The sequence below is a fragment of the Rana temporaria genome, chromosome 12 (assembly GCF_905171775.1).
Source record: "Rana temporaria chromosome 12, aRanTem1.1, whole genome shotgun sequence".
Classification (NCBI taxonomy): Eukaryota; Metazoa; Chordata; class Amphibia; order Anura; family Ranidae; genus Rana; species Rana temporaria.
The window spans coordinates 93,554,468-93,582,061 of NC_053500.1; the positions used below are offsets into that span (position 1 = coordinate 93,554,468).

At 49.5% G+C, this 27,594-nt stretch overlaps 1 protein-coding gene across 1 annotated transcript in view; it reads right to left on the minus strand.

Moving 5' to 3' along the window:
- Nucleotides 1–27,594, minus strand: part of PSMB3 (proteasome 20S subunit beta 3) — a 169,707-nt gene that overhangs the window by 86,166 nt on the left and 55,947 nt on the right. The window contains 2 exon segments of the mRNA XM_040329694.1: nucleotides 24,835–24,937; nucleotides 24,940–25,018. Of these exon segments, the coding sequence (XP_040185628.1) occupies nucleotides 24,835–24,937; nucleotides 24,940–25,018 (182 nt within the window).

Sequence of the window (27,594 nt, forward strand, 5' to 3'; positions counted from 1 at the left end):
ATGTCAGGGCCAGGAGCAGAACAGGCGGTAGTAGATTGGGTTGCTGACAGTGCCTCCAGTTCCTTCACATTGTTTTCCAACCAGTCTTGTGCTGAAAGTTCAGAGTTGGCGCCTGCAGCCGATGTCCACCATCAGTCTTTCACCTCACCCCCTTGCAAATCAGCCAAGCAGTCTGAGCCCCAAATCATGCAGCAGTCTCTTCTTCTTTTTGATGAGTCTGTTAGCATGTGTTCCCAGGACCATCCACCTAGACCAGCCCCAGAAGTGGAAGAGATTGAGTGCACCGATGCCCAACCACTTACATTTCAAGATGAGTACATGGGGGGACCATCACAGCACGTCTTGGATGATGATGAAACACAGTTGTCAACTGCTGGTGCTTTTGCAATTGTGCAGACCGACAAGGAGGGCAGTGGTGAAGACTGGGTGGAAGATGATGTGGAGGACGATGAGGTCCTCGACCCGACATGGAATCAACCTCATGCAGGTGACCCATGTAGTTCGGAGGAAGAGGCAGTAGTCGCACAGAGCCACCAGCACAGCAGAAGAGGGAGCAGGATGCCAAAGCAGAGCGTCCGCCCCCTAGACAGTACGCCTGCTACTGCCCAACGCAGCAAGGGACCGAGCACACCAAAGCCAGGTCCAAGGAGTTCCCTAGCATGGCAGTTCTTCACACACTGTGCTGATGACAAGACACGAGTGGTTTGCACGTTGTGCAATCAGAGCCTGAAGCGAGGCATAAACGTTCTCAACCTGAGCACAACCTGCATGACCAGGCATCCAAGTGCAAAGCACGAGCTGCAGTGGAGTAGACACCTCAAAAACCAAGAAAAAAGTCTCTGGCTCCTCCTGCTTCCTCTTCTGCATCAGTCTCGGGCCTCTCGGCCTCTTCATCCACCTCTGTAGTGACAGTGCCACCCCTCAATTAGAGGACCGGCAAGCAACATTACCACCTGGGTCCCCAAACATCTTCACAATGTCCCATGGAAGCATTCAGTTCTCTATCTCCCAAACACTGGAGCGGAAGAGGAAGTACCCCCCTACCCACCCGCGATCCCTGGCCCTGAATGCCAGCATTTCAAAATTACTGGCATTTGAAATGCTGTCATTCCGTCTGGTGGAGACGCAGTTTTAAAAGCCTGATGGCATTGGCTGTCCCACAGTACGTCGTGCCCAGCCGCCACTACTTTTCCGGGCGAGCCATCCCTTCCCTGCACAACAAAGTGGGGGACAAAATCAGGTGTGCACTGCGCAACGCCATCTGTGGCAAGGTCCACCCAACTACGGATACGTGGACCAGTAAGCACGGTCAAGTACTGCGGATAGCAGTTTGGCGCATGTCCTTCCACCACCGAGGATTGCAGGGCGCTTCAGTTTGCCTCCTGTTCCTAACTCCTCCTACTCCGCTTCCTCATCCTCTACCGCCTCCTCATCCAGTCAGCGTAACAAATTCACCACCAACTTCAGCACAGCCATGGGTAAACGCCAGCAGGCGGTTTTAAAACTTTCCTGTTTGGGGGAAAAACCACACACACCGCGCAGGAGTTGTGGGGGGACATTGAACAACAGACCGATGAGTGGTTGGCGTCAGTGAGCCTCAAGCCAGGCCTGGTGGTGTGCGATAACGGGCGAAATCTCGTAGCAGCTCTGGGCCTAGCCGGTTTGACGCACATCCCTTGCCTGGCACATGTGCCGAATTTGGTGGTGCAGAGTTTCCTGAAAACTTACCCCAATATGCCACAGCTGCTGCAGAAAGTGCGGGCCGTCTGTGCGCACTTTTGGCGTTGTCACCCTGCTGGCAGCGCTGCAGCGTAACTTCGGCCTTCCCGCTCACCGCCTCATATGTGATGTGCCCACAAGGTGCAACTCCACCTTGCACATGCTGGCCAGACTGTGCGAGCAGCAGCAGGCGATAGTGGAGTTTCAGCTGCAGCACGCACGCGTGAGTCGCTCTGCGGAACAGAACCACTTCACCACCAACAACTGGGCCTCCATGCGAGACCTGTGTGCCTTGTTGCGCTGTTTCGAGTACTCCACCAACATGGCCAGTGCCGATGACGCCGCTCTCAGCGTGATTATCCCAGTTCTAGGCCTCCTTGAAAAAACGCTACGGGCGATGATGGAAGAGGATGTGGCACAGGAGGAGGAGGAATCGGGATCATTACCAAGGCTTTCAAGGCAGGCATTCACAAGTGGCGCCGAGGGTGGGTTTGTGCACCAACAAAGGCCAGGTACACAATTGTCCAGCAAGGGCACAGTTCTGGAGGATGACGCGGTGGAGAATGAGGAGGAGGAAGACATGGAGGAGGAGGAGGAGGAACCATGTTCACAGCAGGATGGCATCCAGACCAGCTCATGGCCATCACTGGTGCGTGGCTGGGGGGATACAGAGGACACAGATGATACACCTCCCACAGAGGACAGCTTTTCGTTGCCTCTGGACAGCCTGGCACACATGAGCGATTACATGCTGCAGTGTCTCCACAACGACCGGCGTGTTTCACACATTTTAACAGGTGCCGATTACTGGGTGGCCACGCTGCTGGATCCCCGTTACAAGGACAATGTACCGTCCTCAATTCCCTCACTGGAGCGTGATCGCAAGATGCGCGAGTACAAGCGCAAGCTGGTAGAGGCGCTGCTGGTGCAATTCCCACCTGGCAGCGAGGGCACAGTGGAAGCACAAGGCGAAGGCAGAGGAGGAGGAAGAGGTCGCCAACGCAGCAGGGGCACCGCCAGCACCTCAGAAGGCAGGGTTAGCATGGCCGAAATGTGGAAAAGCTTTGTCAGCACGCCACAACAAACAGCACCACCTGCTGATATGGAACGTTTTAGCAGGAGGCAGCATTTCAGCAACATGGTGGAGCAGTATGTGAGCACACCCCTACACGTACTGAACGACGGCTATGCCCCCTTAAACTTCTGGGTCTCCAAATTGGGCACATGGCCTGAGCTTGCCCTTTACGCCTTGGAGGTGCTGGCCTGCCCTGCGGCCAGTGTATTGTCTGAACGTGTATTTAGCACGGCAGGGGGCGTTATCACAGACAAGCGCAGCCGCCTGTCCAGAGCCAATGTGGACAAGCTCATGTTCATTAAAATGAACCAGGCATGGATCCCAGAGGACTTGTCCGTACCTTGTGCAGAAAAGACACCGGGCCGGCCTTACCCAGCCATTGTTTTTTTCTGATCTTTCTAGGGTTGCCGTCTCATCCCTTTAAAAGCAAAAACATATTACACAGGTTCTCTGGCTGATTAAGGTGCTGCTAATTAAACTCACTTGGTGCCTTATCGACATTAAATTAGCCCCAGAACCTGTGTAATTACTCTGTGTTCAGGTTTAAAGGGATGAGGTAGCAACCCTAGATCTTTCTCACTCTTTTGGGGTTTACCCTAATTTAAAAAATAAATAAATTAAAAACTAAAACCTGCTGTGTTGGCTACCTCCTCCTCCTCCACCGTCGCTTCCACCTACACCGCCACATCCACCTCAACCTCCTACTACATATGGACCTCGTTCTCTTAGGTCAAAATGATTTTATTTTTATTATGTTAATTTAAGTTATTTCCCTATCCACATTTATTTCCAGAGTACTTTCCATGCTCTTCCCGACATTTTGCTGCCATTTGCAGCCCTCCAGCCCTTTCCCTTCGTTTTTTAGAGACATTTTAGTAGTCAAAAGTCCGGGTCCCCATTGACTTCAATGGGGTTCGGGTCAAAGTTTGGGTCGGGTTTGGGTCCCGAACCCGAACTTTTTTTTCAAAGTTCGGGTTCGAACATCCAGGTGTCCGCTCAACTCTACTCCTGACTAAAAGATTTCCGCTAGTCTCTTGTCTGACAACACAGACAGGGCCGTAACCTGAACACCAAGTGTGCCGACAGATAGTCCTTTCTCTACTCATTTGTGCACAAAGTCCAATATACAGGGAGTGGAAAAAAATCTAAACCGGATTTCCTTTGTCAGGAAATACAAGTTTTCCAAACTTTCCCATAGATTCTCCTTGTGACCAACTTGCGGCTGTCCAGGATAGTTTGAATAACCTTCTCTGAACACCCTCTCAACTGTAAGATGCGCCGCTCAGCCTCCAGGCCGCCAAATGGAAGGTCTGAGGGTTTGGGTGCAACACTGGTCCCTGATGGAGTAGATCCTTCTGATCTGATAGGGACCAGGAAAGATCCACAGAGAGGGCCTTCATAGAGGAAAACCAACTCCTCCTGGGCCACCAGGGGGCAATCAGAACCACTTCTGCCCGATCCTGAATAATTTTCCTTACTGCCAGAGGTAAGAGGGGAAACGGAAGGAAGGCATAGGCCAGAGCAAAATCCCACAGGAAGGAGAGAGCATCCGTCCCCAAGGACCCCGTCTCTCTCTCTCTCTCTCCAGTGAGAACGTCGGCAGTTTTCGGTTGAGACTGGAGGCAAAAAGATCCACTGCAGGAAGACCCCCCATCTTAACACAATCTCCCGGAACATGCCTTGATGCAGCTCCCAACAGCTGGAACTGACACTCACTCTGCTCAGATAGTCCGCCAGCGTATTCTCTGATCCTCTGATGTGGGCTGTCCCGATTGAAGTGACATTGATCTCTGCCCAGGACAGAATCTGATGTGTTAGCGTTAGAAGTGACTCCGAACGAGTGCCCCATTGCTTGTTCAGGTACGCCACCGTTGTGGCATTGTCTGAGAAAACCAAAAGGTCTCTTGAATAGACCCTCTCTTGTAGAGCCAAGAGGGATTTCCCCACAGCTAGTAGTTCCCTGAAAGTTGAGGAGTGGCCTGCCTCCTCGCGCAACCAGGCTCCCTGGCCCTGCCAGCCCTGAGAGCGCGCACCCCAGCCCCACGACTGACGCATGTAGTAACTTTTACTGGAGCATGTTGCGCCCGGTTCTTCCCTCCCTGTAGGTGTCCCGCTGCTCCCACCAGGAGAGATTGAGATAATCCTCTTGGCAGCTGAACCAGCTGATCGAGAGAATCCTTACTGCGATCCCAATGGCGCAAGAGAAACGCCTGAAGGGGTCTGGAGTGTAATTGGGCCCAGGGCACCACTGGAATGGCTGCAATCATTAACCCCAATTACTGCATGATATGCCGAAGAGAGGTCTGCGGGAGCAATATTAAGGCCTGCACGGAGAGTTGACGTTTCAAAATGTTCTCCTCTGGAAGAAAAATCTTTTGGGCAACAGAGTCCATTGTATAACCCAGGAAAAGTATGCTTAGAGATTTACACTTGTTGGTTTACTGTGGAGTTCCATATGTCCGTGAACACCCCTCATCCCCTCTTGCTCCTCCTCCCCCCCCCCCCCACACTACTTTTTTCTCTCCTTTCTTCATACTGAGGGGCAATGTCCACTTTTTTTCTATTTATTTTTTCTATTTTTAATATTTTGGAAAAGACGAGAGTGGGGCCCATGGGGCTATGGTCCCCCGCCTTACCACGGATAGCCATATGGCAAGGCCAGATTGTTGCCGAGACTCGTAATGTAAATATTGGATACAACCTATACCATTTCTGTATGACCTTTGTAACCTCACTGTATGTATCATGGTTTGTGCCATAATTACTTTGTTTATTCTGTTACCGTGGTCACTGTGGACCCGTCTCTCGATATAAATAAAACCAGAAAAAATAAAATAGTATGCTCTCTGCGAGGGCACCAGAGAAGACTTCTGTTGGTTGACCCCAGTATCTGAAAGGTCCGCAAGACCAACTGCAGATCCTGGATAAGGGACTCCGTCTCAGGCAAAGATCAGAAAATCGTCCAGATACAGGTCGATCGATACACTTTGCATCTGAAAAAAGGCCATGACTTCGGCCATGATTTTTGTAAAAATTCTGGGTGCTGCCGAGAGACCGAAAGGAACGGGCATTAAACTGCCTATGACTCGGCCCGTTGTCCATGAGAATCGCAAATCTGAGGAACCTTCAGTGGCTTTGGCAGATTGGAACATGAAGATAAGTGTCCTGAAGATCCAGGGTTACCATGAAGATCTCTGGCCTCAATAGATTTCTTACAGAATAAAAGTTTTCCGTCCGGAAACGTCTATAGAAAATAAATTTGTTCAGGATGCTTAAATTGATGACCATACGGAAGCCGCCAGAGGCTATTTGAACCAGAAAGACGTGGGAATAAAATCCCCGGAATTTTTGATTTTCCGGAACAGGACATATAACCCCCTCTGTTTCCCACACAAAAATTAGATTCAACATGGCTTGCCGTGTCTTTATCTCTCGGCAGAGGGGTAAGAAAAAATCTCTGGGGGGGGAAGGTTCTTGAATTGCAACCTGTAACCCCTTTCCAATGTCTGAAGAATAAAGAAATTGTCAGAAATCTCTGCCTATTCTTTGACGAAATAGGACAACCTTCCCCCTACCCCAGCGTCATTGGGGATTCTTGGAAAGGGCCAAATATTCTCGGAAAGGGCTAAATTAACCTTGTTCTGGAAACCGCGAAAAGGCTTCTTATTCTGTGGCTTATTCTTTTGAGAAGGAAACCGTTTACACTTTTTAGAGGAACGAGCTAGGACCTCCACCAAGGAGGAACCGAATAAGAGCTTGCCTATAAAGGGAATGCTGCAGAGTTTTTGGAGGTAAGGTCCCCCTCAAGATTTAAGCCAGATAGCCAGTCTGGCTGAGCGAATGAGAGCAGAAGAAGAACTAGCTGCAGCTTTCACGGAGACTGCAGCTGCATCAGCCAAGAAGGCCACCGATTTGGCAATGAGTGGGAGATACTCCCTAATCTGTCGGATTAAAGAAGATCATCCAGATGCTGAACCCATACGTCCAAATTCCTAGCCACACAGGTGGATGCTACAGCTGGACCCAAGGATAAAGCTGAAGCATCCCAGGCCTTACACAGCAAGGAGTCGGCTTTCATGTCCGTTTGCTCTTTAAGGACCCCCAAGTCTTCAAAAGACAGGTCTGACCTCTTGGATACCTGTGACATAGGGGCATCCAGCCTAGGACATTTATAGAAAGTCTCCTCAGACTGGAAAGGAAATCTTCTTTTGTGCCCTTTAGACTGGAACAACCTCCTCTCAGGTTCCTTCCACACTGAAAGAATCATATCCCTAAGTGACTGGTGTACACTAGATGAGGAAGGTCCCAGCCCAGCTACGGAAAAGTTCTCGATTTCCGCATCAGATGAAGAGCTTGGGTTCTCCCCTTCTTCCAGATCAGAAGTACAGTGTGAACCAATTGTCTGACACTAACAGACACTATGGACATTACCCATGATTGTGGCAAGTGACGATACGCGTGGGGGAGGAACCTGCCATACGACACCTGTCGGAAGTTCCCGAGTGAGGATCTCTACAATTCGTTACTGAGTGGCTTTCACAAAGAGGGGGAAAATCGTGAGTGTATCAGCGCACAGCGCCTCTGATTCTGCTTTGGAGCTTTGCAGCATTACACTATTGTGTGTTTCTTTCTCTCCCTCATATATTTCGCATCCTGTTGTGATTTGTGTGGAGTGGATCTGAAGTAACTGCATTGCATATTATTCAACAAGGCTGTGTGGTATCATCACACTGAAGCGGGTCTGAATCCATTTGTAGTGCTCAATAGCCATCCTAGGCTGTGTTGGTTTGATTGCACTGACATTCACTTTCTGCTGATTAAACACGCACTGTTAACCCTTCAGAGCAATATCCATTCAACTATAGGGGCGGTTATTGGAAACCTTATGCAGTCGATGCCATTTTGATTTTATCACATTTGTTTGCGGTGATAACAATACCGAGTTCACTTATCAGTATTAGCAATTTTTGTCCAGGGGCTCCCCCAACACGAAAGGTTGGCGTCCGTCGTAATCACCGTCCACAAAAAGGAAGAGACTATTTCCCGGACCGAAGAACCGGGGATCTCAGCCACCAATTCAGGGAGACGCGGACTAGGTGGCGCACCTGAACCTGACGATTCAGGGACAAGAGATTTGTACCACTCAGACAGTATTTCCCTCTGGAAAAAAAAAACACGTGCGTGGAACTGGACATACGGTACCGCCTTGAAGGAGGCTACCCACAGACCTAGGATCTCCACGCAAATGGAGAAAACCGATTGCGTGATGCCAATGCCTACACCGCAGACTGAAGAGTCTGCAATTTTTCCAGGGAAAGAAAAAAACCTACGCCACCATGGAGTCCTACTCCAAAACTGAGTCGGAACCAGAACCGACTCCAAAAGTTTAACGCCCACCTGATTTCTCGGAGGGTCTGAAAATCGACCGACACGACCACTAACTCCGAGTCAGAAAGTTGTCAAAGTAGCCCACGACGGCAAAGCCTCGCTGTTCCAACAGGGTTAGGATACCTTGGAGAAAACCTGTGGTGCAGGCGCCAGATCAAAAGGAAGGGCCACAACAGACAGTGGGCCTCCCCATCGCGAGGCACAGAAACCTCCGTGACTCGCGCAAAGTGGGACACCCATGTATGTATCCTGATGTCCGAGGACGCCAGAAAAGTCCCCCAGATGGAGCGCAGCTACCACAAAGCATCTTAGGCCCCTGAGGCCAAAATCAGACAGACCCTGTCCATCTTTGGGAACAGATATGGATAGAATCCCTCACACCTCTAGACCTGCAGGAAGGTAAAATTACCCCGCAGCCCAGCACGTACCACACTGCCCCAAGGCAGACTGACAAGCCGGGAGAGGAAGACACGAGGGGAAAAAAAAATCAGTTTTGGTGGATCGGAAGGAACCCTATCTGGAACTCCGAAGACACCAGCTCGCAGACCCACAGGTCGGAGATCAGGGAGGTTCACCCAGTTGTGAACAGAAAAGCCGACCCTCCACCCCAGAGACGGGCAGGGGAAGCTACATACATTGGCGGGTTTGGGTGCCGGCGCTATCGGGTTTACGCACCCAGGGACATTCTAGTCCCCCAGCTGAGCCTCCGCTAGGAAGGTTCGCCCGCGGACCCCGACTGACAAAAAAATACCACTTTAGCGTGGGAAAAGGAAGGACCCCACCGACGGCGGGACTCCTTCCCCCTGGAAGTCTGAGGGAGGCGAGTGCTCTTCACTCCAGTGACATCTTGATAATGTCATCCAGCGAGGACCCAAAGGGTCTCCCACCCATAAAAGGGTAAATCTGCCAGGGCGTATGTTAGAGGCCTGGCCAGCAGACCAGCGTTCCAAACCGAGAAGGTGGCAACCATCTCCAGACCGAAGCCCTGGATACCAAGGGCGCGGCATCTAGTGAAAAACCCCATGCATAAACAAGGCACTGGACCAGCTGGGCAGTTAGCCTAATAACTTCAGGAGAGAGTCGGTGCTCCTCCACTGTCTGGTGCAAAAATGTTCACTCCGTGACTGGGACCCCAGCGTAGTACAATAAGCCGCAAGGCAGACCCCAGCATGGTAGACATGGAACGGGTCAGTACTTCAGATCATCTAACAGACAGATCCATACATGCAGGGTTCCCACAATATGGGGGGTGGTCACCTATAAATGACTCCACCACCGGAGAAAAGGCCCACCTCTTGAAAGGGCTCTCCTAAAAGGGGCGGTGAGGGACTACAAAAAAAGCCCTCAGCGGCTTTTCACATTCCGCAGTCAGGAATTAATAAAAGAGGGCACAGGAGGAAAAACCTACACAGAGCGGTCTGGTTTGCAAAAAAAAGACAGAGCCCTCAGCGGAAACCCAGCTGCACTCCAGCTAAAGAGAGTCCTTCGCAGCAGTGAGAAGCGCACCCAATAATGCCTTCTCCTGCAGACCCAGGTACCTGGTCCAGGCTCCATGACAGAGCATTCCCCAGGGGCTAACGGGGGGAGGAGGCACTCTTTTAACCCCCACCCGATCTCAGTCCCCACCCTGGCACCAAAAGGTCCAGGATCAACAATAAACAGCACCCATGGCACTAAGCATTTGCCGACAGCATGTTGGGGAAGGGTCAGGTACAGACTCCAACGTGTAATACATACATGTAAACACAAAAAAAATGGACGCTCCCAGACCTTATGCAGGGCATCTCACCTCTTGCTACACTGACCAGGGTATCCAGGGGGCTCACCTCGGGAGGGGACTGCCCAGTGGCTGCCATCCGTCCGTAGCACACGGCGTGTGGGGAGGAAAGAATCCGTGAGGTAACGTGCGGCAGCCGAAGGGACCTGTGTGCGCCGTACTATACAGCACTAGGGGCCAGGACCATCCAAAGATGGCAGCCGAGCGTTCAGAACACGGCCACAGGAAAATGGCCGACCGCAATTTTAGCCTGCGTAATGGTGCGGCTACGACAAAATGGCCGCCAATGGGGTTTTCAATACAATTGAAAAACCACCTAAAAAATGGCGCCAGCGTCAGCAGGATGGCGGCAAAATGCCGCATTTAAACAGTAAAAAGCCTTAAAAAAGTCCAAAAAGACAAAGCCCCTCACAGACTCAGGCCAGATACACAGTCCCCTCAGGCAGGCCCCCCCCCCTGACAATATACATGTTGTAACGTCTTTTCCAGTAGTCTTTCAGGACAGCCCACAATTGAGAGATACTCCTCCTCTTCCTCTAGGAAACACTGCGCCAGCCCATAAATTTCTTACTTCCCCTGCCAGACCTCAGTTTTTATACAAGCACCTCCGGTCAGCTGGGGAGACACAAGAACATGTTAATAACATACTATTACATATCAACATCATGTCCTGGTCTTGAAATCAGACTTCCTCTATTCGGGTGGGTACCCAGGGCTGTCCTGAAAGACTACTGGAAAAGACGTTACCGGTAAGCGTAACTCGATTTTTCCCTTCCCGTCTTTCAGGACAGCCCACAATTGAGAGGATAATCGAGAACTTACCAACTAGGGTGGGACTATGGCTTGCAAAACCTTTCGCCCAAAGGCTTGCTCACCTGCCGAAACCAGGTCCACCCTGTAGTGTTTAACAAAGGTGGTGTAGCTGGACCATGTTGCTGCTCTGCAAATCTGTTCCGGCGTTGCTCCAGCTCTTTCTGCCTGAGAAGTTGCCAACGCTCGAGTAGAGTGTGCCTTTATTCCTGTAGGGACCTACCTACCAGCCAAAGTGTATGCTTGCCCAATGCTTAGTCTTAGCCACCTGGCAATAGTGCGCCTAGACACTTTGCATCCCTTCCTGGTTCCAGAAAATAAAACAAATAGTGAGTCTGACCTTCTAAACGGTTTAGTCACCTCTAAGTAATGTAGGATACTTCTCCTAACATCTAACGTACTGAAACGACGTTCCCTTTCCCCCGAAGGGTAGGAACAAAAAGAGGGTAAAACTATATCTTGACTCCTGTGAAACTTTGAAGTCACTTTAGGAAGAAAGGCTGGATCGGTCTTAAAAACGACCCGATCCGGAAAAATAACACAAAAAGGGGGTCTGATCGATAGGGCTTCTAACTCGCTGACCCTCCTAGCAGTGGTCACTGCAACCAAAAATGTTGTTTTTAAGGTTAAATCCCTTAGAGAACAATTGTCTAAGGGCTCAAAGGGAGTACCCGTCAGGGTACGCAACACCAGAGACAGGTCCCAACTGGGGAAGGGTGGACCTCGAGCCGGTCTCTGTCTGGTTAGTGCTCTAAAGAACCTGACTACCCAGGGATTGGTGGCCAGAGGTTTTTCTAAATACACAGTAAGTGCCGAAACCTGCCCTTTAAGGGTGCTAACTGAAAGACCCTTATCTGCCCCACACTGAAGAAATTCTAAGACAGCCGTGGGGCTCTGTACAGAACAGGGGCAATTTACACACCATTCGTTGAAACAAAGCCAAACCTTCTTGTAAATTTTGCGGGTCTCCTTCTTTCTACTATTAAGGAGGGTGGCAATTAAACCTTCGGAAAACCCCTTGGATCTTAGTATGGCTTCTTCAGTAGCCACGCCGCTAGCCTCCACCTGTGAACTTGTGGGAAGAGGACTGGGCCCTGTGATAGAAGATCCTCTCGTTGAGGTAAAAATAAGGGTGGTTCTGCCGCTAACTGTTTGAGGACTGAGAACCATGCCCTCTTGGGCCAGTAAGGAGCTACCAGGACTAGAGAGGTGTGCTCTGATTGGAATTTTCTCAGAAGTGCTGGCAAAAGTACCGGAGGTGGGAATGCATAGCATCTTCCGAACTTCCAGCTTTGGGACAGGGCATCTACCCCCCCCGTGCTCCTTCTCCCCTGTTCAGGGAGAAGAAAAAAAAAGGGGGTCTTCGCATTTTCTCTTGAGGCGAAGATGTCCACCTCCAGAATTCCCTATCTCTTGTTCAAGAGATGAAAGACCTCCTGGTTGAGGGTCCACTCGCCCTCCCTCAGTTGCCTTCGACTGAGGAAGTCTGCTGTCACATTTCTTTCCCCCCTCAGAAAGACTGCTGAAAGGGAAAGGGTGTGGATCTCGGCCCAGCCCAGAATCTCTGCTGCCAGGGCCGACAAACTTTCGCTTCTCGTGCCGCCCTGCTTGTTTAAGTAGGCTACGGCCGACGAATTGTCCGACCTCACCTGAGTTTTTCCTGAAAGAACCTGAGGGCTAGGCCCACTGCCCTCAGCTCCTTCCAATTGGAAGATCTTTTTAGATCCTGGTGACCCCAGGTACCCTGAGCTGGAAGGGATCCCAGGTGTGCTCCCCAGCCTTTGCCGCTTGCGTCTCTGGTCACTACCCGAGACACAGGGATAATCCACAAACGTCCCTGGGTTACGTTGGTGGCCTTCCTCCACCAACCAGAGGGATCTCTTTACCTGAAGTGGTACCTGAACTAAGGAGTCTAGGGCTTCTAGGCTGTGATCCCAGACCTTTAGCAGGAAGGCCTGTAGGGGGCGAAAGTGAAGACCTGCCCACTGCACAGCTGGGAGGGCAGATGTCAACAGACCTAGCGTTGACATCAGGGACCTTAGCGACACTTGTTGATTGTTTTGGAGGGAAGCCACTGCTCTGTCCAATTTCTTGACTTTCTCTACCGGGAGGAACACTCTTGAGAGAGTAGAATCCAGCAGGTACCCCAGGTAGGTGATCCGTTGTGATGGATTTAAACTGGACTTTTCTAAGTTCAGCAACCACCCTAGGTCCGTTAGAACCCTCTTGGTCACTTCCAGGTCCCTGGATAGCTGCTCTGGGGAGGCTGCGAAAAGAAGCAGGTCGTCCAGATAAGCTATGATGGATACCCCCTGAAGCCGCAGAAACGCTATGGGTTCTGTAAGGATTTTGGTAAAAATCCGGGGCGAGGAGGATAGCCCGAATGGCAGAGCCTGGAACTGCAGGTGTACAATCGTTCCCTCTAGGTCCACGGCCAATCGCAGATATTTCTGAGAACTCTCTGCGATCGGAACGTGCAAGTATGCGTCCCTGAGGTCCAGAGATACCATGAAACAATAGTGGGGAAGGAGGGCTCTGACTGTGTAAATCGATTCCATGCGAAACTTCTTGTATGAAATGGATTTGTTCAGAGGTTTTAGGTTTAAAATTAACCTGTATTTCCCTGAGGGCTTTTTTACCACAAAGATATGTGAATAAAATCCCCTTCCTTCCTCTGCCCTTGGAACTCTGAGGATAACACTCTGATCCTCCAGCTCCCTTAGAGCTCCCAACAAGGCTTCGGATTTCTCCTTGTCTCTGGGTAGTTGGGTGATTAGGTATCTCTGGGGGGGGGAGGCGATGAAAATTCCAGTCGGTATCCCCCTCTTATGACCGCCAGGACAAACTGGTTTGGGGAAATTGATTCCCATTGTGGGAGAAAGGTCCCCAGTCTTCCTCCCACCCTGACTAGAGAGTCATGGGTTCTTAGGGGGCTGGACAGGAGGGTGAAAAAAATCACTCCACCTCTGCCCTTGGGGGTCCAGACCTTCTTTTGCCCTGCCGGTTTGGCGCCCCTTTATGTTTTTGCGGACGAAACCCCCTCCCTGCCTGTACCGAGGCTTTTCTTTGAGGAAAGGCCTTCTTTTTGTCCGCCGTGCGGTCTAGCACTGCTTCAAGGCCTGGGCCAAAAAGCAGGTCACCTGTGAAGGGAATACCACACAACTTGGACTTAGAGGCGCTGTCGCCAGTCCAAGTTTTGAGCCAGAGGGCCCTTCTGGCCGAGTTAGCCAGAGCAGCCGATCTGGCAGACAAGCGGACTGACTCCGCCGAGGCATCCGCTATAAAAGCGACTCCTCGCAGGATAGTAGGGAAGGAGGCTAGAATAGTTTCCTTTTCCGTACCAGCTTCAATATGCTCCTGAATCTTAGAGAGCCAATGTTCCAGATTGCGGGCCATTACCGTGACGGCAAGTTCTGGTTTAAGATTTCCGATAGTAGAGTCCCAAGTTTTCTTTAATAGGGAATCCATTCTTTTGTCCATGACATCGGACAAAACCCCCATGTCCTCAAACGCCAAATCTGTGTTTCTGGACACTTGGGAGAAGGCGGCGTCTAATTTGGGGTTTTTGTTCCAAACAGACGAAGGATCCTCTGAGAAGGGGAATCTCCTCTTTAGGTATCTGGAGAAAAAGGGTTTCCTTTCAGGATCCTGCCACTCCTTCTTAATGGTCTCAACCAGTATTTCATGTACTGGAAAGACCCTTTTCTCTTGTTCCTCCAGACGTCTGTACATTCGATCATGGAGGGTAAGAGGTTTCTTGTCGGTTTGGATACCAAGGGTTATGTAAACTGTCCCTAAGAGGTACTCTACCTCATCCAGCGACAACTTGTACCTAGAGGGCTTCCTGGACTCCCCGTCCTGGTCATCTCCATCTGATCCCTCTTGAGAATCAGAGGTGGCACTATCCGGAAGAACCGGTTCCTCTTGGGAAGGGCCTGCGGAAACGTCTGCCATAACTGCTTCAATGGGTATGACAGGAGCAGGGCCCTGAGCCTGTGGCTGGGTTGTAACCTGGGTGGGGACAGCCAGAGGCTGTAACCTCTCAAACAGGGATTTAAATGAGGAGAAAGTGGACGACAGCTCTTTTACAGAGGCTGCGAGCCCTGATTCCTGTTCTGATTCACTTTCCCTGACTAAGGATTGAATACAATCTCTACACAGGACCTTAGTCCATGATTCTGGGAGGACATCCCTACAGGAGGCACACTTTCTCTTTGAGCTATGCCTTCCACCACCCGTTTTTTCAATGGCCTTCTGAAATACAGAAAGGGCAGAAAAACAACAGTTTTAAATAAAACAAACTTGGTTACAACCCTGGAAGTGCACCTAGCCCCCTATAGACTAAGGACTCCCCCTCCCCTGGCCACCCAGGGGGCTTGCCTCCCCATGCATTGAACCCTACATGGAGAGGCAAGCCTAAGCTAGAGAGCGCCCCTCCCCAGGGTACTCTTACCTTAGGCTCGCTGGAGGTAGCGTCAGTTGTCAGGGCTGGCTCTGGAGATGCTGCCAACATGACCGCAGGTGGCTGCTTGCTGAAGAGCTTCTCTTCGCCTGTGCGAGATCCGACTCCCTCCAGCGTCCGCCCGGACCTCCTATCAGCACCGTGACCCGGAACCGGAAGTCGTGGTTCAAAGGGGAGACATCCGCTCTACGCCGGAAATGACGTCACCCGCCGTCCGACCCGCTCGGTTCAAAAAAATTTGCGGCCTGTAGTACAGGGCGAGCCTCGATGCGCCCCTATAGACGCGATAGGGGTCCCCCGCAACCAGCAGCCGCGTGGATGGGGTGGCTAATGGTGGGCCTGCACCGCACCGAGATTCACCTGAAAGTAGGGGTGCAACGGATCGTCACCGATCCGTGATCCGAACGGGTCACCCCGTTCGGATCGGCACACCCTGCGATCCGCGGAACGCTCCGGAGCCTCGGCCTAGGAAAGTCCCCGGCTTCGGCCTAGCTCCGGAGCGGCGGCCATCTTGCTCCACCCAGTGTGCTTGCCAGAGCCCAGTGCGACACGCCTCCCCGCCTCAGCGCGCTGACTTGTAGTCAGCGCGATGAGGCGGGGAGGCGTGTCACTCTGTGCACTGGGCTCTGGCAAGCACACTGGGTGGCTCTGATCCGTTTTTGTATCCGTTGCAAACTTGCACCCCTATCCAGGAGGAATCGGTATGGAATCTATCCAGCTTTGCTCTGTTACCCTGCTCTGTTACCCAGAATGCACTCTGACTCAAGCTTGTGTTAATATTTTTGGTTACAGGCATAATGACCCTCTATGGCAGAAGTAGGCAATGTACAGTACATCCTCTAGTTGTAGAACAACAAGTCCAATCATGCCTCTAGAATAGGTTAAAGAAAATCTGTTGTTTTGCCCTAAATATGCAAGCATAGGTTTGCTTTAAAGGCTATGTTAACCTTTAAAACAAATATTAAATCACATGATTTTGCATTTATTATTATAATTGTTTTTAATGAGCCTGCAGAGCATTGCACTTGCCTTCAGCAGATCGCAGGTGCAATGTCAGGCTCTGGTTTTGTGCCGTATTCCCATTGGGCTCTCTGTTACAAGATTAGAGGAAGAATGAATGAACTACAAGCGTGCTGAATAATGCACTTGCAGCCAATTCAAACTACAAGCATGTCTGCAGACTAAAGTTATTTTCATCACAAAATTGAGCTTAAATACAGTATATGTAAATCTGACGGACTGTTTACATGTTAAATTTTAAAAGCCACAGCAAACCTGCTGACCTTACATACTTGCTAATGTGACAGAACAACTCTGATATTCACATTTAAACTAAATCTGAAAATCAGAGGTGTTCTGTCACATTAGCAAATAGCAAGAATGTAAGGTTTGCTGCGGCTTTTAAAATTTAACATGTAAACAGTCCGTCAGATTTACATATACTGTATTTAAGCAAATAAGCTCCGTTTTGTGATGAAAATAACTGAATCTAAAACTCTTTTGGATGTAACAAGATTAGTCTTTTTTTTTTTCTTCATTGCTGATCGAAAAATGATCCGATCCGTGACTCCTGATCCGAGGATCGATCCGATCCGTGAGTTTTTTTGATCCGTTGCACCCCTACCTGAAAGCCTCTGCTTTCTTAAGGTAACAAAAAAATGGCCTCAGTCCCCTGACTGAATAGGCCTAGGTTGCCATGAACAGTGTCCTCCCCACCGGAGGAAACACTAATACTGAGGTCTGGCAGGGGAAGTAAGAATTTATGGGCTGGCGCAGTGTTTCCTAGAGGAAGAGGAGGAGTATCTCTCAATTGTGGGCTGTCCTGAAAGACGGAAGGGAATAACATTTTAGCAATGCAGCAGAGAGAAAGGAGCAGGGGAAGGGAGGAGAAGAGGACCCCCGAACCCCAGCCATACCAACCCACCGAAGCGGGAGGGACTGTACTTACCCGTCCGAGCTAGGACTCGCTGACGCATTCCTGACAGACCTACAACCGCAATGGGAGGTAGCTGTCGGCCCGGTACATTGTGAGTGAGGCAACACCACAGTCCAGTCATATGTAGACGTCGGAGCAAAGCTCACTGGCCACCCCAGGAAGTCATGGGGTACGGAAGTGGCAGACCAAGCCTCTTTGCATAGGTGTGCCCACGCTTGCTGGTCGGACTGAGTAGACTACAAGGATCTATAATATCCAGCCTGTCACTCAGCCGACAGTTGAAGAAGATTCTTCAAGAAAAAGTGAAAATAAAATTTCTCCTCAGGGCCCTGGGCCCAAAGGGAGCCATACGTTCTATCTCCTTGCTAGGCAGAACGAAACTGAGGCTGCATGCTGCAGTGAGGAGGGTTATGTCTGGAGGGACCGCCCCCCTGGGCGGGGCTGTTCAACTCTTTTAATGTAACATGTATTTAACCATTTAAGATGTTTCTGCCTAGTCCTCTCCTGTAAACAGGGAACATAACCCACTTGTCAAGACTTAAGGAGCTGTGTGCGTCCATGGACGATAAGAGAAAACAATGTTTATTAACCGGTTAACGCCCGCCGCATGTACATATACGTCCACAGAATGTCACATACAGGCATATGGGCGTACATGTACGTCCCCGCCTTTCCGCGGGGTCCGATTGGGACCCCCCCCCCGGTACACGCGGCGGCCGGTAACCCGTATGTAAACACGGCTTCCCGTGCTTCACTGTGGCGGCTTTGTCGATCGAGTGATCCCTTTAATAGGGAGGACTCGATCGATGACGTCAGTCCTACAGCCACACCCCCCTACAGTTGTAAACACACACTAGGTGAACCCTAACTCCTACAGCGCCCCCTGTGGTTAACTCCCAAACTGCAACTGTCATTTTTCACAATAAACAATGCAATTTAAATGCATTTTTGCTTTGAAAATTACAATGGTCCCAAAAGTATGTCAAAATTGTCCGAAGTGCCCGCCATAATGTCGCAGTCACGAAAAAAAAAATCGCTGATCGCCGCCATTAGTAGTAAAACATAAAATAAAACTATCCCCTATTTTGTAAACACTATAAATTTTGCGCAAACCAACCGATAAACGCTTATTGCGATTTTTTTTACCAAAAAATAGGTAGAAGAATACGTATCGGCCTAAACTGAGGAAAGAAAAAAAAAATTATATATGTTTTTTGGGGATATTTATTATAGCAAAAAGTAAAAATATTGCATTTTTTTTCAAAATTGTCGCTATATTTTTGTTTATAGCGCAAAAAATAAAAACCGCAGAAGTGATCAAATACCACAAAAGAAAGCTCTATTTGTGGGGAAAAAAGGACGCCAATTTTGTTTGGGAGCCACATCGTACGACCGCGCAATTGTCTGTTTAAAGCGACGCCAGTGCCGAATCGCAAAACCTGGCCTGGGCATTTAGCTGCCTAAAGGTCCAGGGCTTAAGTGGTTAAATAAAATCACTGGGTACTCCACAGAATGTCACATACAGGCATATGGGCGTACATGTACGTCCCCGCCTTTCCGCGGGTCCGATTGGGACCCCCCCCCCCGGTACACGCGGCGGCCGGTAACCCGTATGTAAACACGGCTTCCCCGTGCTTCACTGTGGCGGCTTGTCGATCGAGTGATCCTTTAATAGGGAGACTCGATCGATGACGTCAGTCCTACAGCCACACCCCCCTACAGTTGTAAACACACACTAGGTGAACCCTAACTCCTACAGCGCCCCCTGTGGTTAACTCCCAAACTGCAACTGTCATTTTCACAATAAACAATGCAATTTAAATGCATTTTTTGCTTTGAAAATTACAATGGTCCCAAAAGTATGTCAAAATTGTCCGAAGTGCCCGCCATAATGTCGCAGTCACGAAAAAAAAAAATCGCTGATCGCCGCCATTAGTAGTAAAACATAAATAAAACTATCCCCTATTTTGTAAACACTATAAATTTTGCGCAAACCAACCGATAAAACGCTTATTGCGATTTTTTTTACCAAAAATAGGTAGAAGAATACGTATCGGCCCTAAACTGAGGAAAGAAAAAAAAATTATATATGTTTTTGGGGGATATTTATTATAGCAAAAAGTAAAAATATTGCATTTTTTTTCAAAATTGTCGCTATATTTTTGTTTATAGCGCAAAAAATAAAAACCGCAGAAGTGATCAAATACCACCAAAAGAAAGCTCTATTTGTGGGAAAAAAGGACGCCAATTTTGTTTGGGAGCCACATCGTACGACCGCGCAATTGTCTGTTAAAGCGACGCAGTGCCGAATCGCAAAATCTGGCCTGGGCATTAGCTGCCTAAGGTCCAGGGCTTAAGTGGTTAAATAAAATCACTGGGTACTCACATTTGATTCAAACAAATCAGGCGTTTGTATATATCCGTGGAAGTGTTGTAACAGCGTGCGTCCGCTCGACCGGTTTCGTCTTAATGCTCCAAGACGAAGTAATTACGACGAAACCGGTTCGAGCGGACGCACGCTGTTACAACACTTCCACGGATATATACAAACTCCTGATTTGTTTGAATTAAATGTGAGTACCCAGTGATTTTATTTAATAAAGATCGTTTTTTTAAACGGTATCACACTATTTGGGCATCCTTTCTTCTTTCTTTTGAGTGGCTTCTGGATAAAAAGGCCATATACAGGGGAACAAGCAAACATTTGCCAGAGTGCAGCACAGGGCGTACACTGTGGATGCCTGCTACCCCAGGAGGGTATTTTAATCTGGTGAGTGTGGGAAACACCTGAGCACAGAGGAAGGGTGCACAGAGTGAATCACCTGAAATTCTATTAAGAGTGGCATGCAGCACCTTTTGCACGGATAATCAGCACTTTATAATACAGCAATATATCTTTAGAAAATTAATTATTCAGCACGTTAATCACTTTATGCAATATCATATGAACTTTATGCATGTATTGAGCATTACCAGATCTATATGTGACACATTTATTTACTAATATATATTTTTTATTTTCATTTGTATATATTTTTTTCACTTAATGTAATCTAAGAAGTATTTACATATATTTCACTTTATTAGCATCAGCACAATTATGGTATGGTATAATCTACACAGCAGGCGCCACCACCTACCAACCCCCTTTTTCTCAGAATCATCGGTATCCCCTCGGCCTCCACTCTGCGGAGCAGCCGAGGAAGCAACTCCAATGGGGAAAAGGCGTAAAGTAGCCGATACTGACCCCACAGGGCCACCAACGCTTCTGCCCAGGGATTTCTAGACCTGGCCACGAACCGACGCCTTGCGGTTGAGGCGAGAGGCTAGGAGATCCACGTCCGGTGTGCCCCACTTCCTGCAAAGGAGTTGAAAAACACGTCCGGATGCAATGACTATTCCCCCTGGTCCAGCATCTGGCAACTCAGGTAGTGCACCTGCCAGTTTCAATGCCTGGAATGTAGACAGCCGACAGAGCCGGCACGCTTCTTTCGCCCACCTTAGGATGTGAGTGACCTCGGACGCTGCAGCCGAGCTCAGTGTTCCCCCCTGATGGCTGACATAAGCCACCGGCGTGGCTTTGTCTGACTAAATCCTGATTTGGCAACCTTGCAACCTCCTCGACCACGAGGAGAGGCATAGCCCGATCGCCCAAAGTTCAGGACATTGATCAGCAGACGGGATTCTCCTAGAGTCCAGCAACCCTGGGCCGCCTGGACCGCCCTCAAACGCCCCCCAACCCGCGAGGCTGGCGTCTGTCGTAATCACCGTGCAATGGAAGGGAAGATACTACTCCCAAGACCGAAGTGCCAGAGGTCTCAGCCATCAATTCAGAGAGACTGACTAGGTGGCTTACCTGAATCTGACGATCCAGAGACAATGTAGATTTTGTTCCATTTGGACAGAATCTCCCTCTGCAATACACAAATGTGGAACTGGGCATATGGTACTGCCTCGAAGGAGGCTACCATCAGACCCAGGACTCCCATGAAAAAAAACGGGACAGACAACCATTTGCGGGAGATGCAACAGTTTCACGCAAACTGAAGAGTCTGCATCTTTTCCAGTGGAAGAAAGACATTCGCTTCCGAGGAGTCCAGAATCAACCCTAGTATTCCAAACGCTGAGTCGGTACCAGGACCAAATTCTGAATGCTTAACACCCACCCAAATTCTTGGAGGGTCTGGCTGGCAATAGACACATCCACCTCTAATTCTGAGCCAGAAGCTAATCTCAGAAGAAGATCGTCTAAGTAGACCATGACGGCAATGCCTTGCTGTCTCAGCAAAGCTAGAATTGGTGCAAGCACCTTAGTGAAAACTCTTGGTGCTGACCGCTAGTCCAAAAGGAAGGGCCACAAGTTGATAGTGGTCCTCCCCTATCTCAAAGCGCAGAAACCTCTGGTGACTTGAGCAAATTGGGACATGTATGCGTTCTTGATGTCCAAGGACGCCAGAAAGTCCCCCGGATGGAGCGCAGCCACCACCGAGCGAATGGATTCCATGCAGAACTTCTTTACTCTCACAAAGACATTTAGGCTTTGAGGTCCAAAATTAAACGGACCCCGTCCTTCGAGACACAAACAGATTCAAATAAAAACCCTGAAACCCGCAACTTAGAAAGTCCTGCACTACCCCTAGTAGGGCAGACCGATGAGCAGGAAGGAGAGGGAGACTTGAGGGAAAGAATCTGTTCAGTGGATAGGAAAGAAACTATCTTGTACCCCGAAGAGACCACCTCGCAGACCCACTGGTCGGGGAGCAGGGAGGTCCACCGAGCTGTGAACCTGTAAAAGCCGTCCCCACCACCATGAGTCGGGCGGGGGCAAGACTTCATGCAGTGGCGGGCTTGGACTCCGGTTTGTTCGGCTTCTGCACCCAGGGACATTTCGGTCCCCCAGCTGAGCCTTTGTCGGCCTGGGAGGTTTACCGCGGGCCCTGACTGACCAAAATACTGCTTCTAAAATGGGAAACGAATGACCCGGCTTACGGCGCAGCTCCTTCCCCTTGGTGGACTGAGGGAGGAGAATGCTCTTACCCCAGTGAAATCCTTAATGTCATCCTGCTAGGTACCAAAAAAGCCTCCCACCCTTGAAGGGCCAGGACCTTTTTGGATGCTTGGTCCGCAGACCAGCATTTCAGCCAAATCAGGCGGCGCGAAATCACCGCCAAAACAGAAGCTCTGGATATCAAGGGGACTGCATCCAGCGTAGCATCACAGACATATTCAAGGAACTGGACAAACTGGTCAGCCAGTCTAATAAATTCGGGAGGGAGCTGATGCCCTCCACAGTCTGGTGCAAAACGTTCGCCCATTCAGTGAGTGTCTGAGACACCAAGGTTGCAGCCACAATAGGCCGCAATGCAGACCCCAGCAGGGTAAACATGGAGCGGGTCAGCGACTCGGACCTCCTATCAGTATGGTCCTTGAAGGCATGGGTCCCCTCTATAGGTAGAGTGGTCACCATATTTAAACCGAGCAAACCGGGGGGTGGGCTCAACTACCGGAGGAGAAGCCCATTTTTTTTCAAATGCCTGCCCTCAAAGGGGTAACGGACTGCCAGGCACTGAGGAACTAAAAGGACTTCTGCGGCTTTCCCATTCCTTATCAATGAACTTGTCAAAAAGGAAAAACCTTCACAGAGCGGCCCAACTTGTGGCACCCAAAAAAGACTGAACCCTCAGTGGATGCCTCAGCTGCACTATCCAGCTTAAGGGAGTCCCTTGCAGCACTGATAAAGCACACCAACACGTGCCCTGTCCTGTACTGACCCAAGTGAGGAGTCTTCCTCACAAGGAAGGTCCTGGTCCACATCCTCAGACAACACAGAACCCGGGGTGCTGTGCCGCAGCCAGAGCATTCCCCAGGAGGTGGCGGGGGAGGGGCGCTTTACCCCCCTTATGCCAGCACGCCGCTTCCACCCTGGCAACAAAGGTTTCCAGGACTGCCAACAAAGTGTCCATGGAACCGCAGGTGCAGGAGCACCATCTGCCATCTCTGGCATGTTTGGGAAGATGAACCAGATATTGACTCCATAATACAGACAGCTCTCATTGACCCAATCAAGACCTGAAAAAAAAAAGTCCACCCTCCTTGCTACGCTGACCAGGGGACTCACTAACCCAGCAAGAGAGACTGTTCAGCGCTGCTGCCCACCCTCTGTACACAGTGTGTGCCGTGAGGAAAAAACCATGAGGTAAGAAACCGAGGTCAAAAATGAGGTTAAAAAAAACAAAATGATATGTTCTACACGGCGCGCAGCAGCCAGCACTAGAGGCCAAAACCACTCACAAAATGGCTGCCGGGCGCCTCAAAGATAACAGGGCACGGCCACAGTAAAATGGCCGACCGCAATAGCAAGCTGCGCCATAGCGCGACCACAACAAAATGGCCACCAATGTGAATTTCCAATGCAAACAGCAGACTACAAAAAAATGGCGGCGAAACGCTGCAATGTGGATGAGAAGGCCTAATGGGGCCTCCCTGAGGCAAGCACACCCTCACAAAAAAATATTGGCCTAGACACCCCACAGTCCCCTGGTGGAAAAAGGAGCCCCCCACAGGTCACCCCGGTAGCAGCAGTAGAGGGAAAGTATGACAGAGCAGGGAAAGAGAGGACCCCCAAACCACAGGAATGCCCAGCCATACCGACCCGCCGAGGCAGGAAGGACCTGCTTACCCATCCATGCGAGGACCTCCTGGCGCATTCCTGACAGGCAATACAACCGCATTGGAGTAGCTGTCGGCCTGGTCCACTGTGAGTGAGACCACACAAAAGCCCAGTCATATGCGGGACCCTGGAGCAAAAAGCCCACCAGCCACCCCAGGAGTCATGGGGTATGTCGTGGCAGACCCAGCCCTTAGCAATGGTGTGCTCACGCTCGCTGGCCGGACTGAGAAGACTACAAGGATCTATATATCCAGCCTGACACTCAGTCGGCAGTTGATAGAAGATTCTTAAATAGAGAAAAATAAAAATAAAATAAAATGAAAATTTTCCTCAGGGAGCTGGGCCCAAAGGGAGCCATACGTCCTCCTTTGCTAGGCAGAAAAAAAAAACGAGGCTGCAAGCTGCAGGGTATGTCCGGAGGGACTGCCGGGGCTGTTCAACGCTGTTAAAATAACATGTATTTAATTATCTAGCATGTTCTGCCTAGTCCTCTCCTGTGAACAGAACATAACCGACATGTCAAGACTTGAGAAGGATGTGTCCGCCCATGGACGATAAGAGAAAAAGTATCGGTACTTGTACTCGGTCTTAAAAAAGTGGTATTGGGACAACCCTAGTTTCCACACAGGCAGAGCTGGGGAAAAACCTGAAGGAAGTTGCCACCACTTTCACCGGGTAAGCAAGTACCTCCAAAATAGGGAACCCTGTTGTGTTTCATGTAGAGGGTGGAGCCAATCATCTCTCAAGTAGCTGTCCTGAAACGTAAGGGGGGGAAAGATCTATTCAAGCACCACACACACACACACACACACACACACACACACACACACATCATTGGTCAGGGACCCAGCCCTTGAGGGATCTTATTTGCGTGATGATGGTGGGCAATACCAATTTGAAATATGCAATGTATTAAAATGTTAGACTAAAGAATATTCTATTATGCTCTAGTACGATATCTAAAATCTTTGTTTTCAGTTACCAGCAAAACCCTTACACTGTCTGCACATCAGTTGCCAAGCCAGCCAATCCAATATACAACCGATCCCCCATGGAAAAGATCTTCTGGAAGTCTGTTGTCACCATCTGAGCTTGAATTCAAAGCGTTTATCAGCAGCTATGGCCACACAGTTTTTTCCTCTCATAGCCATTACGGCCCCTCCATTATAGGTCATAATAGACTAGATAAAAGCAGAAAAAAAAAAATTAGATAAACTCTATAGTACTATGAATGAAACAATTTAAAATAAGGGATGAGCACATTGATGTAGACGAAAGTGAGTACTATGACGTAACAGGTGTAATCTAAAGGGGGACTGATGGAAAAGGGGGGGGGTGGTGTCATATACAATGAAAAAGGGGGTGGGGGAGACGAAAAAAATGAGGGGCTATGTTGCAAAGAGGGAGGCGGGGCACGCGATGTATGGATGGGGGCTATATTGTAAAAGATTACACTTATGTAAATTGGAGGGGGGGTGTTGGGGCACTGACTCAAATATGGGGGGCACAAAATAAATAAAAAATTATAGGATTTTTGTACTCACTGTAAAATCCTTTTCTCTGAAGTTCATGGATGGACACAGCTCATTTATTCTTTTTTTTTTTTTTTTTTACTCAATAGGTTTTTATTAAGAAGTGATAAGGCATACATAGGTATTATCGCAAGTACATATCTTCATATTTCTTTTACTTTACAGAGATATACTAAAGATCAGAGGTCAATATAATATAGCATGACATATGGAGGGCCTTAGCCCTGAAGTTGGCAATCTGATCAACATCATAGTAAAACATATTAACATGTATTAAAACATATCTAAACAGACTAGTAGAGACGGATCGGAGGGTAATAGCCTATTACTGATGTTTCTCAGGGTATGGGAGAGGGCTCCCTCCCCCTGAGCACCCCTTGCGGGTACTATGCTGTGCCCAGGTAGGGAACTCCATCTCCCCTCCCTCTGCCGTCTCCGATCCCTAGCTAAGCCCCTATAGGGCGAGGGTATCACCTAGTGCTATTCCGTGAGCCTCTAAAGAAAGTCAGAGAGAAGAGGAGAGTGTATCTGTCAGTTCTGGTGAGTCTATCCATTCAGTCCATAGTTGCCATTTCCTGAGGAGTTGTGTCTTGTTGCTATGGCGTAGTGTCAGGGTGGATTCATAGATAAAGTGGTATGTGTGGTGTGTACTACGTCCCGGAGGGTAGGAGGGTCAGGGTCCTTCCATTTTCTAGTGATACTAAGACGTGCGGCTAGGAGAACGTGAACAATAATCGTTCTCGCAGGGTTAGGGAAGCGGTCAATAGTGAGAGATAGTAGTGCCAAGGACGGTTGTTCGTCTATAGTCACCTTTGTGACGTCGTGAAGGAGTTGAAACACTGAAGTCCAGTACTGAGTAAGTTTTGGGCATCCCCAAAGCGTATGAAACAGGTCACCTTTCTGGCCACAGTTCCTCCAGCAGGCGTCGGTAAGTGAGGTGTCAAATTTGGAGATCTTATCTGGGGTTAGGTACCAACGGTAAGTTATCTTAAATGCTAATTCCCACAGAGTGGAGCAAGATGTAGCCTTATAGGTGGAATGGCCAGCCCTTTCCCATTGAGTCAGGGTGAATTCTCGCCCCAGATCTCTCTCCCAGTTGGTTAATGCGGTGCAGCTAGTAAATGTGGTCTTGGAGCCAAGTAGGTTATAAAAGGTTGTTATCCCTTTTCGGTGTGTTGTTGGGGATCTATAGTATACCCAGGCGGTTTGGGGTAGTGAGCATTCCCACGTCTTTAATGAGAGAAGGCAGTGTCGGGTGCGGAGGTAAAGGAATAAGTCAGAGTCTGGGATGTTGAATCGTTCCTGGAGGGCCTTAAAGGGTGTGATGGTGCTTCCTATTATTAGGTCGGATATGTGGTTCAGCCCTTTGGCTTTCCAACGGGAGAATGAAGTGGAGGTCATCAGGATTTGCAATGTCTCTAGTGGGACAGGCAATGTCGAGCGTACGTCAGGGGTCGCGGGCAGACGCGCAAATCGGGTCCAGACCTTGAGGGTCGCGAGAATGGTCGGAGAAAGGTGGGAAGGTGTCTTTGCTCCCATTGTGGTAGCAAACAGCCAGGCTGGGAGGGTATGATGAGGGGCTAAGGATTGTTCTATTCTACCCCATAGTGTGGAGGGAGGGCCAGGGGAAAGCCATTCCTTAGCTTGCGTTAAAATTGAGGCCATGTAGTAGTCTCTGAAGTTGACATAGCCCATTCCCCCTGCCGAACGGTGTTTCGTCAGTCGAGTGTGGCTGCATCTGGCTTTTTTACCCTTCCAGACGTATTTCGATAGTATTGCTTGTAGTGAGGAGAAATATTTGAGGGGAACAGGGATGGGGAGGGTTCGAATAGATATAGTATTTGGGGAGATGGAGCATTTTAAACGCCGCTAATCGGCCAGACCATGAGAACTCTAAGGATGTCAGCCTGGTGAGATCCGCCTGAAGTTTAGAGCGAGTTGGGAGATAGTTAGAGGCAAATAAAGCTTTCGTAGTAGAGGTGAGCTGGATCCCCAGATATGTAATGCTACTGTCCGCCCAGACATATGGGAAATTGAGTGCGATACGATTCTTGGTGGCCTCGTCTAAGCCTAGGTTAAGCATGTAGGATTTGGCCTCATTGGCTTTATAGAAAGATATTTCGCTGAACCAGGCAAGCATCCTTTGGATCTCAGGCAGAGAGCGCTCGGGGTCAGTAACCACAAGGATCACATCGTCCGCAAATAGGCTTATTTTGTGTTCTGCT